The following is a 13,127-nucleotide window of genomic DNA, read 5'->3' as shown; positions in this document are numbered from 1 at the left end:
CTTCTCTTCTCTTCTCTTCTCTTCTCTTCTCTTCTCTTCTCTTCTCTTCTCTTCTCTTCTCTTCTCTTCTCTTCTCTTCTCTTCTGTGTGTTTTTGTCTCCAGCTCAAATTATTTAAGGGCTTTATGGCTCATTAGTGGACCCTGGTTCAACATCTGTGCCATTTAGACCAAAGGGATGTAAACAAACACACATTCCTAGAGTCTGTTTCAGTTGGTATATCTAGCATCATGAATTTTTGTGTAGTACAGAGCAGATTATGTGTTGAGGGACCACACATTTCAATGGATTAATTTATTCCCTGCTTAAGTCAAGTAGATCAAAGCAAATGCATTTGCAAATAAAGGTAAATTATGGATAGACAAGTTGATCTGTATTGTTAAATTGCTCTCGTATCTCCAGCCTTCAGATTACTGCTTGGGGGAGGATGTTTGCTATGTCTGGTTTTTCACAAAGTTTTAAAGTGTGAGACCTGATTATAGTAATCCTAACTGACGTGAACAGAGATTAGCATAGCAGAACCAAACACAGAGGAGAGCAATGTTTTCCATAAACCCAGCTGGCATCGCTAGCTGTTAATGGCTTAATGCATCAAACAAAGCTACCTATCCTTTTATTTTCCTGGTGCTTTTGATAATCAGCCTGGAAGTGTTAATTTCATGTAGGGCTTTCAATTAACACTTATATCTTTTACTAGTGAAACGTCGCTAATGTTCTTTTTATTTTTGTTGTTGTTTAAAGATAAAAATTAGTTTTAATCTGAGAAAACATTTAATCATAAAATCATAAATGCTATAAATCACCAATCAAACAAGCGTGCTGTTATTTAAAAAAAAGATTTTAGTGGGACATCTACACAGTACTAAAGAGATCCATTTTCAGCAAAAATCACTTTCGTGAAAATTGTTACCTAATACATGTTCGTTATGTTGAAAGGTTGATTGACCACAGGAAAAACAGTTTTTCCAATTATATTAGCATAAGTGAAGGCTGCTCTGCTGATTAAAGAGGGAAATAAATTAGGCTAGAGAAAATTGAAAAACTTGTGAGTCCAAAAACAGTGAATATTACTAATCAGACAAAGAAAAAGATAAAGTGGGAGACCACACGCAAGAGCAAGAAGACGAGTACAGAGCCTTTAGTTTGAGAAAACTACGCCTCACTGGTCCTCTGCTGCCAACTTCATTAAATGCACAAAACACCGGGCTCAGTGTCAACAGAGAATAGGGGACTCCAGGGTGTTGGTCTTTGGTCTGAGAAAAAGAGACTGGTTGATAAAATGAAAAGATAAGTACATAACTCGACATTGAAATTCAAGCTTGGATTTGTCAGGCGAGTAAACACTAGCAGTTTCATCACATCAGAAGTTAAAAGCACAATATTGAGCATTATTATTGTGTATAACTAGTTTTCAGTTTTATTTACACATTTTCATTCTGGTTTCATTCAAGCAGCTGGTGGAATCCAGATGTTGACATCTGTATTTCTTTTTCTGTGAGGCGCCTCGCAACCTTGTTGCAGCTTTTCTCGATTGCTCTGCTGTCCCTGTTTAAATCTCAGAACTCATCAGAGACAGTTTGTACTTTTGTCAGTCAGAACTACAGATTTATCAGCTTCACTGCATTAGTGTTTTCAATCAAATCACTTCAGACCTTTTTTTAGATATGTATGAAAGAGCCTGATAAGTCACACACTGTCAGTAGCAGCACTGAAGCTGTCCTTCCAAAAGCAAATATAAACAACACATTGTAAGAAGAGTTGAAATAAATAGACACACATGAGGGTTTTTTTTATATTTGAATGTGATTTCTTTGTCTTTTTTGGACAATAGTTTGTAAAGCTTTTGAGGTTGAGAAAATCCCAACAGTGTCCGAAATACTCAAACCAGCACGTATATCACCAGCAACCGTGCCGCATGTAAAGTAACTTAAACACCTTTATTCCCTATTCTGATGCTCAGTTTGAACCTCAGCAGGTCATCTTTACCATGTCTTCATTCCTAAATGCGTTGAGTTGCTACCATGTGATTGGCTGATTAGATATTTGCATTAAGGAGCAGTTGAACATGCGTGCCTAATAAAGTAGTGTGGTTTTACTGTACTATACAGTAGCATCGTGTGAGTAATGTTTTCGGTTCTTATGAGGTTTGTTTTCTGACAGAGAAGATAACACAACATGATATGTGTTGAGATTTCACATATCATGTTGCTTTTCTCAGTTTCAGTATTTCTATCATGTAAAATTCACTTAAATCCCTCACATTTTACTTTTGGGTCTGAACACTTCTGAACATTTACTAAAGAAATGAAATGTCTAAACATTAGATACAATCACCCTTAACAGCTTTAGTGTTGATAGTTGGGGGGTAAAGGATTGTTAGGGACAGTAACCAATTACCAAACGAATTCCTACCCTTTAATTTTTTTTTAAAATTTCACACAATGTCTCTTAACTACTAAATAGTTTGTTTGAATTAAATATATCATAGGTAATAGCTTGGCCACATTGTTTAACATTGTGTGATTCATTTGTCGGTGCAGTAATTGTGTACATATTGAATATCCAAGTGTGTGCCTGTTTAAGCCGTAATCTTCCTAACGGGGCTGGTGAAGAATAATTTAGCCTTGGAATCGTTTGTATGCATTGTGGCTTGTATTGCTCTACAACTGTAAAATAGTGTTACAGATTTAATAGAGGTTGTTGCTTTAGGGTGATTATCTCGGGTTGGTGTTAGCAAACGGGAGAGAGTCGAAGAAAGACAAGAGAAAAGAGAGGGAGACTAACAAGTTGGAAAATGTTTGCTCAATTTTTGCATTTAATAGTATCTAATCAGCTTTGCTTACTGCTATTTCTAATATTAATGTAAATATACTGAGGTTTGTTAATCTAGCTTGCACTGATAATAACGTAGCTGCAAGCTAAATAAAAGCGTTATTAGTCTGCACTTTCAGAAAAAGTTGCTAGACATTATAGTTATGCCTGTAGGTTTTTGGAAAGAGGCACATCAGGATGTGATTAAAGTACAGACAAAAGTATTGGATTAACTGTTTAGTAGTTACCGCTGTTTTAACAGTCTCCAATTTTCATTTTAAATAAAAGATTGTTTTTAATAGTTGATGAAAATCCTTTGCAGTCAATGACTGCCTGAAGTCTTGAACCCAAAGACATCACCAAATGCTGTGTTTACTTCCTTGAGATACTCTGCTAGGCCTTTACTATAGCCCCCTGTTGTTGCTGCTCATTTGTGCATCTGTTCTCTCTGCCTTCAGTTTTGTCCTCAGTAACTAAAAAGCATGCACATGCACGAAAATGCACAGTTGTGTTGAACTCCAGTAACCAACTTGGTTATTGAAGAATATACCATTCATTTGCCTGGAGAAAATTATATGTTGCTTTTATATGTGCTTTGGGTCATTATCATTGAAAATCAAATGGAAGTGGCTGAGTGTGAGCAGAGTACAGCCCTATACACTTCAGAATTCATCCTGCAACTTCAGCCGGCAGCCACATCGTCAAACACCTGTGACCACTTTAGCCACCCTTTAAGTTTTCCCTTTCCCTGATTTAAATTTTTTTAACATCCTGTCCAACATGTCTGCTATAACCTTCCTCTGGACATGTCTAAACTACATTAGTCTTGTCACTCTTACATTGTCTCCACACTGCTCAAACTGAGCTGTCCTTCTCTAATCCCTTCTCGTCACTCCTAACACGAATCTTATCATCTTCAACTCTGTCACCTCCAGCTTGGCTGCAGACACCTGACACTTGTCTGCACCCACTACACCCTGCTCACACTCTTTTCGTCACCTTTCTTGTGCTGGCCCCAGGTGTTTAAACTTGTCTACCTTTCACCTACCACCTTACATCTTTACCATTTCATCTGCTTTCCTCATATTCACACACATGCCGTCTGTCTTGCTTCTGCTGACTTTCATTCCTCTTCTCTCCAGAGCATACCTCCACCTCTCCAGACTCTCTTCCACCTGCTCCCTACTCTCACTATAGATCACAATATTATTTACAAATATCACAGCCCACGGAGACTCCTGGACAAATTGACCTCATCTGTTAATTTGTCCATCAACAATGCAAACATGAAGGGGCTCAGAACTAATTAATGATTTAATCCCCCCCACCTTGAACCCAATCTCAATCAATCAATCAAGGCTTTATTCGCCACATGCAGGTTGCCCTGCAGTGAAATGTGTCCTTCGCCCTGCTTCCAGCCAACCCAGGTGGCCTTGCATAGAATGGGAAACTTCTCTGTGATGTAATCCAATGTACGCTCAGAGGTCTTATTCTGAGTATTCACAGCAGCCGTAAGCTTCTCCAAGATCTTAACCATGCTCCACTCAGTCAGCCCATTCTGAGAAGTCGGGCCTACTACTTCATTCATGTCCTGCACCAACCTCGCATGCTTTTCTGCATATCCTTGGTAGCTTTGATTTCAAGCTCTAGTCAGCTGATGAAAATCCTTGTCTCCCTCCTTAGTGCCTAGCCTCATGTACAACACGCACTACAAGCTTTTTCCTTTGCCACCTCTCTCTTTGCAGTATAGCTAGCCTCCCAATACTCCTCTCTACTCTCTTCATCTCCCTGACTATCCCACTTTTTTTAAATTAACTGCTTCCTTTGAATAACTTCCCAGTACTTCCCCATTCCACCACAGATCTCCTCGTCTTCTTTCCTCTGTCCAGAGGATATGAAGACAGTCTCTTAGCAGTTTTTCTCACAACTGCAGCTATACACTTCCATTCATATTGTAACTCTTCCCTGTGCCACCGAGAGCCCATCTTAAGTCTTCCCTGAACTCTGCAACATTCTTCGACCTTATCCTCCACCATCTAATCCTTGCCTCTGCCTTCACTCAGTTCCTCTTCTTGATTTGCAAACTACCATTCGATTCTCCCCTGACACCACTTTGCAGTTTCCTATCTCTCCTTCCCACAAGATATAGTCCTCCTGTGTGCAGCTTCTCCCACTCTTATGTCACCTTATGTTCCTCCCTCTTTTTGAAGTATACATTAACCACAGCCATTTTTGCAAAACTCATCACCATCTGTCCTTTCTGCATTTCTCTCCTTAACCTACCCAAGACCTCCTCGTCACCTCTGTTCCCTTCACATGCATGTCCACTCAAGTCTGTTCCTTCATCCAACTTACTCCAGAATTCCTTTCTCTTCTGACATCCACATTGGAGGCTATACAACATCACCACATTCAACATAACCACTTCCTACAATCTGTTCACCTCCACAACACGACTAACGCACTCTTCCTTCAAGATTACTTCCATTTCATTACGTTTCCTTCCTACGGTAGAAAAGTTTGAATCCATCTTTCATGCTCCTAGCCTTGACTCCCTTCCACCTGGTGTCCTGCACACACAACACATCTAGTTTCTTTCCTATCAGCCAGCTCTAACCCTTAATTAGTTACAGTCTCTACACTTAAATTCCCTATACTCTCATCTCTACATTTATACCTTTTTATTCTTTCTCGTACCATCTGAATACTCCTTTCAAATCTCCTCTTCCTCTGTCTTCACCTTTATGCAATTCTTACCATTTATCCAGACTTGGGACCAGCACTAGGAGTACACTGGCTTCTGGCCACCCTTGGGACTGGGTTTAGCCCAACCCTGGATTAAGGTTATCACTCAAAAAAATTGTCATTGTTGCATTTGATGTAATTCAATGTGGAAATACCAGCAAAGGCCCACATTGTACCTCTTTTTCTGATAAACTACCTTTTTAATTATTTATTTATTGAATTTTATTTTTCTTACTTTTGGTACAGATGATGTGAAAAGCCCTTGACTCGTTGTGTGAATGCAATGTTTTAACTTCCCTTCTCACACACCAAACAAAATGGACAGAATTCAGAATGCTGCTATGTTGAAAGAATGCTTTGTTTCAAAGAAGATTCATCTGTGAAAAGTGTCTCTCACCTCTGTACTTTTCTTCCTTTTATCACTTTGGAGGGACCACTTGAGCCTTTTTCAAAACAGATTAGAGCGGTCAAACAGATGTCACGAGTACTAAACGCTACATAGCAGAAACCATTATTTTGCACGTGATAACATTGTAAATTATAGGAAGTCAAACTACTATAAAACCTCAGTAAGAGAGTCAAAACAACTTTTGATGCTTTTAGAAATTATAATGTTCTCTAATATGTCTTTTCTATGTGTCTGCCATCGAACTATCTCAACTTAAATGGTAGATAAAGCGAATTTACCTTGGCCAGCCAACACTCATTACTTCTTTTGTCCTTCCTATCCAGTGCTACTGTATTTGTCTTGAGTCTCTTCCCACCCACTAAGCGCTCAAGAAGGAGGTAGATGTGATGATTACTTTTCAGCCCATGGTTCATACCTGGATGACACACTAGCAGTGCAGCCACATTCAGTTAAGCTAATGTCCTGTAAAATATTCTATTAATGCACTGCCACTATGCTCATTTTCTCTCTATTTACTCCTAATATTCTCTTTATTCTTTATTTATATCACCCTCTCGTTCAACCCAATCTTTCTTCTCTTCTGCTGTCTTTCTCATTTCCTTTTTCTCTAAATGTTCTTTGTGTTTCTTTTTTTTTCAGGCAATTCCCTCCTTCGTGCACACCCACACACACCGGCAGCTTCATATGGTTCTGCCCGTGTGCTTTAACACGTGGGTCAATTTAATCAGATGCTGCTGTGTGCTGTATTCAGTCTACTATAAAGTGAGGTCACTGTGAAAAGAGTCCATTTGCATTAGATGGTCTGTGGTATCAAATTAGACACAGTTATACAAGGTATAGGCACTATTTCTATCAGGCTTCTTCGCCTGTCTTGGTGAGGGTTTTTTTTTTTTTAAATTTTTGCTAGAAAGAAGCAGAAAAACCAGCAGAGAGATAGCCAGACGATGGTAAGGAATGAAAGCCCCCTAATGAATTCCATTTTCTATCCCATTTCTCATATAAAGAAACCAATTTCATTAAAGTTCCTCGTTTATATAAAATCAGCAAATCACAGCAAAGCATTTGACATGGTTTCCATGGTAGCACAGAAGGCCATGACCCAATTTTATGTCTGGCAGATCAGATATGAGATCGCTCAGTGCGCGTGTGTTTATGTTGTTGTGTGTGCAGACGGGTGTGTGCACACAGACGAGAAGTTTTCCAGCGAGCAAACACAATCCTGCTTGCTTCTCAACTTTCTAGGGTTCTCTTACACACATGAACATACACACAGTAGTTTGTAGGTATAGAAGTTTTTGTAGTTTTTTATTCCTTTTTTTGTTTTTATCATTTTGTCTCTTTTGTGTGGTGCATTGGTCATTTTGTCTTATAAAGTTGAGTTGCGTTGAGCACAGATGAACACAGATGTAATTGTTTACAAACAAAAGCACTTGTTTCTCAAATCTGATAGGCCAGATCAGGTCTGGTTCTCCTAGTATACCCTTGGGTGCTTAAGGCAGCAACAAAATTTACATTGTTGTTTCTGTTACAAAGGTTTTGCTTTTCATTTTATTTTTTTGTACCAACCTGGAGTTACAGAGATCTCCCCTAATCTGGCTTCTCCCCTTGTACTGTACCTGGCTGACCCATGTGACCCTAGGCCCCCGCCAGCATAGCTCTCAGGCTGATTGAACAACACACAAGGGTTGCGATCCTATATGTATGAAAAAATGATGCAACGACAGGGATTTTTATTTCAGATAAGGTACAGGTAGGAGTGGAGACTCATCGCTGTTTATGTTTCCTGTTGGAAATCAAGCTTGGCTGCGGTTGGCACAGATTTAGCATCATTCTGCAGCAGGGAATAGTATTTTCTTTTGATTTGTTTGGAAGGAATGGATGTGATGTTAGCAACAGTAGACAGTTGTTTCCAGCCTGGGCACAGTTTGCATAAATATTCTTGTCCATTTGTGCAATAAAAGTGAAAATAATATCTGTACTTCTCAAATGTTAGAGCACTCCATGAGAAAAGGAAATCAGCTGATTGACAAGTCCAAATAAAAATGGCACATTTATTTTTCAATCCTCCCAGCTTGCATTCTTGAATATCAGTATTATAGTTTAATTAGTACAGAAAACAATAAGTTAACCCCATGATTCAATAACTCATAGATCCACTTTCAGTAGCAATAACTTGAAGCATAATTTTCTATAAGATTTTCTCAGTCTTTTCAGTGTTTTGGAGCCACGTTGACTAGACTATAGCAGCACCTTGATCTTTTTCTTTTTCTTTTATAGATTTGCTGCTGTGCTCTGGATTATTATCCTGTTGTCTGACCTAATTTAGGTCAAGCTGTAAGACGGATGATACATTTCACTCTACGATTATTTCGCGTACAAAGGATTTCGTGGTTGATAACTCCAAGGTGCAAAGGTCCCGTGGCTTAAAAACAAGCGTAAATGATCATCTGTCCACCGCTGTGTTTAACAGTTGGTATGAAGTATTTGTGCTGATATTTGACATTTTAATTGTTGTGTGCTATTGTCCAATATCTCCATTTTGGTCCCATCTGTTGAAAGAATGTTGTTCCCAAACTCTTGTGGTTTGTTCAGATACAACTTTGCAAACCTAAACAACGTCACCATGTTTCTCTTAGAGATATGTCACCTTCTCCTGGTAATCATTCCAAACAAGACATATTTGTTCTTTTTTATTATTTATTTATTTTTATTGTGATACCATGAACATTTAACATGCTAACCAAGGCCTATAGAGCGTGAGCTGTAGCTCTTTGTTTTTCTGAAGTTTTTCTGAGAGTAGCATGGTTTGACCTTGAATTCAATTTGCCGGAACGTCGACTGCAGGAAAGATTGTGGCATTGTGATAATGCACACCTGAATGCTCCAGATCAGCAGACTGTAAAAACTTCTACTTTTATAGAGGTGGTGACATTTGCTCAATTAATCAAGTGCATTTGTTTAACAGCACCTGGCTACTATTTACCCTCTTAATTCCTGTGGAAGTGATAAAGGTGCACTTAGTCTTTTGTAGATCTATTTATGGTCATGTGAAAACTTTCTTTGTCATATGACTGAAATTATAAAGTGATTGCTAAATTTAGTAGAGCAATTAAATTTGTTACTGCAATACAGAAATATATAAAGTGATTACGGAAGTGACTTACTTTAGGTTGCATTACGAGCCGCTGTTGCCCTTGTGAACAACGGCATGAGCCTAATGAGGCGTAACTTGCTGTGCACCACTCAGTTTTCGTAACTTCACATATGCGGTCCGGTTGGAGACATGAGTGTAAAAGAAGGTCAATCTTTAGCATCATTTCAGTAATATATCAGTGCAGGAGCTCAGAGAGTCCCAGATTACAGAGATGAAGGTGCTGCAACAGCTTGAAAAGATAAGTTTAGAGAAAAACTAAAAAAGTAAACACAAGAAAAAAAGCAAACTGCAATCCTTTAATGCTTGCTACCTGTTTCTTCTATTCGTCAATCAGTGCTCACACAGAATTAGTTTTTTCTAAACTGTGGCCCCTATTTATTCAGTGTAGTGATACTCAAGTGCCAATGTAAATTGTCACATGGCCATGATGAATTTGCAGTTGGCAGCAACCAATGCACTAACCACAAACAAGGTTTAAGAGGAAAAGGATGTAGAGGAAGGAGAGAAGGGTGAGAAAGAATAAGAACAAGCCCAATCATTTCCGTCATTCCAGAATTGCAAGACAGGCACATAAGGGGGTGAAAGGACTGGCATCACATGATTTGCTGTAGCGTGTAATGGTGAATACTTTTTCTTCTGTACATATGGGGGGAAAAAACAATGCTTGGTTTTGAGCACAAATAAGTCTTTTTTAAGCAGCTGCTAATGTTGCTGACAGTTTACTGCTCAGACAAAAGGATGGGAGGCTTCGAGAAAACCACAGTGATCTTCAGGTTTAGCCCTTCTTTTCAGTGTTATGGAGGTGGTTCATAGAGAGGGTTATCTTAGCCTCCTGAGCAATCAATTTGAAGACACTCTAAAGTTTTTTTTTATCTTTCTCTAATGAGCTGCAAAGAAAACTTTAGATCCCTAGGCAACTTTAACTGCATTTTTTTCCCGTTGGCCACAAGCAATTATAAAGCAATTTTTACAAGGCTTAGGTGCCTGAAAATAGCACCTAAGCCTTGTACTTGTTGACCTTATATTAAAGTTACAGATAAACGACGCAAACTTAGTGTTTTTAGGTCTTTTTTAACAAGCAAAGTAGTCTGTTCATTTAATGGAACATGCAATGGTAGTGATATGTTAGTACCTGTTGGCCAAAAGATTTTAAATGCTCACACACATATATTGTTTTCTTTTTTTAAATACCGTACTTTGTTTTCTACCACACATGCTCACACCCACTACTCTTTTGGCTAGTTGCAGCTGTGTTGCTGTGCAGTTTGTCCATTCTGTTTTTCATCCCTTCATATTTTTCTAACATAATACTTCGATCATCTTGGTAAAATATGCTGTTCTACTGCCAGAAGACCTGTCAGTGTTTGTGGATGACCTTTCTCATGTGAGCACACTCCTTGGGTTTACTTTTCAAGCTAATAACCACCTTCGTGTAACTGCTCAGCATGATTTCCTGTTGTTTGGGCGAGTTGGACTTGGTTCGTAGCGCAGAGCCCTGGTCGTTATGTACCATCATCTGTTGAAAGGGCAGATGCCAAGTGAGATGTGTTATTAATCTGGTAATGGGTCACTTGCATTGTGCTGGAGCGGTACAAATGGAGTCAAGCGGATACACTGTGATTCATTTTTTTTATGTAGTTGTTTTTTTCCACTTTTATTTATTTATTTTTTAATTTTTTGTCTCCTCTCTGTTTAAATATTTCCCGTAAACTAAAACAGGTCCTTTATGGTTAACGACATGAGAACATCAGCAAATATAACGAGGAGCACATTAGACAAACGCTCAAGTTATTCATCACAAGTTCACCACTAATACAAACATCCCTGTTTGATTTTCATTGACAGTTTCACCCACAAACAACAAATAACAGCACATTTTGTGACATTTCCAAGTTTATCATTTCTCATGTAATGTGCCTTCTCAGACCTCATGGCTTAATTTTTGTTTTTGCAGATAATATGCCCAGCTTAAATGTCTACAGCTCACTGATACCATTTAAATGGTCTTTTCTTCCTGTTCGTACTGTATTTCTCTCTTTGTTTTTGCTTTTCAGTAGTTGTCTAATTCCCAAATTACTTCACCACCCACCGATGATTGTATTAAATTAATCGAGTTTATTTCATTTTGCCATCTGTCTTAAAATGTTTACTTTTTAAAAATATTTTGATGTTTTTCTTTAATTAATTCCAGGCTGAGAAAAGCAATTAAATCATTAAAACATTTGTTGTTTTCTTGTTTCTTCCTGAAGTCTGTCTGTTATGTTTTGCATTCGCAGACATTCTTCAGTATTCCAGGTATAGTTATAGCAGAAGGAAGCAGAGTAGCCCCACTAAATGCCTTTTCCCCCCCTCATGTCGCTCTCTTCCTCTCTGGCTCTATGTTGTTCTCCACGTAATTGCCCTTGACTTTGTCTACATCCGGCATATAATTTCCAGGTATATATTTAATTGAGAACATGAAGAAAAACTGAGGGTTCCATCTGAATTGTTCCTGCTTCCTTTTCATTTATTAATCATTTTGGACCAAACGGTTTCTCTGTCTGTTTCTGTTTAACTCCAGAGGTAATTGAATTCTACTTTTTACATCCTGAAGCTCTGGACGCTGCGTCTGTCTCTCGAGCCAAAGGATTATTAAACCTGCTTTTATTTTATTTCAGGAACATTGTTGGTGGACAACATGCACATCAACGGTGTGGCTGAAGGTCCGGATCGAACCATCTCTCTGTCCCTGAGGGACAACAACGATCGCTGGGTCATTCTTGACCCTTCCAAACAAGCCCTTTACCTAAACAGCACGGGACGGGTTCTGGACAGAGATGTAAGATTTATTCTAGCTTTTCTTCAGTCGCGTTCACTCATTGTGCTGTATGCCAAACTAAAAGTAAAATTGCTGCTTCAGCAAATGCAGTTTTTGCTCCTAGTTTTTCTTTATTTCGATTGACCCCAGGAGACATAAACAATGGAAGTACATTTACATTTCTACAGCTCTTATATATTTATTTTTACATGTTTTTTACTTTAGCCATCATGTGCTGTTGTGAGAAATTTAGCAGGTTTTAGCTCTTTTTGCCTCTGAGTAAACATTCATCATCCTGTTCTAAAGTAATCCAGCGCTTGTTTTTGACTGTGTGATTTGGCACAAAAAGTAAATACAATACACAAAGTCTTTGTGTAGTCCTTCTTTGTAACATCTTTTTTTCCCTCAAGATAAATATACTTGATTTAAAATTGCACATTTAACATTTTAAGAACCTCTTTCTCCTCCTGTGTTTCCTCTTTTCCAGCCCCCCTCGTACATTCACTCCATCGTGGTTCAGGTTCAGTGTACCAATGAGCTGATAGGCACTGTGATTTTACACGAGGTCCGCATCGTTGTTCGAGACCGCAACGACAACATGCCCCGTTTCCAGCAGCCGAGATACTACGTCGCCGTGAATGAGGTAAAAACCCAGTCGCACACAAAAACGTGCGCCATCTCTGTCTGTGATGTAAAGCTAAGTCAAAAGAAAGAAATAAAGCAATAAAGCCATTCATTAAACCGACCTGCACAGCTGCTGCTGTTGTGAAAGTATTAATCAAAGTCATCGATTTGAGTTTGAGAGCCGAGTGTGTTTGTAGGGGGGCTGCAGCTCACTCATACATGAATACAACATATCAAGTGTACTGTACACTAAGCCTTTCCACTGCTGCTCTTTCAGTCATGCCCTTTTATATATTCTATAGAGAAAATGCAGCAGTGCACATCGTCTGGCTTTTTGTGTGCGTTTTTGCTGTCATACCAAAGTTGAAGGGCAAGGTAGTGAACAGTAATGAAAAAAAATCTCAGTTCTTGGGCAGCTATATGAGCGATCTATATCTGTTATTCTGGGGTTTCCAAAATAATCTTTATGATGCCAATCCCACAGTTAGTTTGTTCTCCAGAGTCTGTAGAAGCAAAAATATAACTAGAGGAGGTTCAAACTTAAGCTGGACAAGGATACATGTAGCCAGCTGCCAGCACAGTCCTAGC

At 38.8% G+C, this 13,127-nt stretch overlaps 1 protein-coding gene across 3 annotated transcripts in view; it reads left to right on the top strand.

The window, feature by feature from the left end:
* LOC102303649 (protocadherin-15) overlaps positions 1-13,127 on the top strand; it is a 243,512-nt gene that overhangs the window by 48,949 nt on the left and 181,436 nt on the right. For all 3 annotated transcript variants that reach the window (XM_005928144.2, XM_005928143.2, XM_042223310.1), the window contains exons 5-6: positions 11,776-11,936; positions 12,403-12,558. In XM_005928144.2, the coding sequence (XP_005928206.1) occupies positions 11,776-11,936; positions 12,403-12,558 (317 nt within the window). The remainder of the gene's footprint in view (positions 1-11,775; positions 11,937-12,402; positions 12,559-13,127) is intronic.

The sequence above is a fragment of the Haplochromis burtoni genome, unplaced genomic scaffold (genome assembly GCF_018398535.1).
Source record: "Haplochromis burtoni strain Fernald_Lab_line unplaced genomic scaffold, NCSU_Asbu1 Contig_108, whole genome shotgun sequence".
NCBI classification, from domain to species: Eukaryota; Metazoa; Chordata; class Actinopteri; order Cichliformes; family Cichlidae; genus Haplochromis; species Haplochromis burtoni.
Note: the sequence above shows the minus strand (reverse complement) of the source record. Positions and strands in the feature narration are given on the sequence as shown.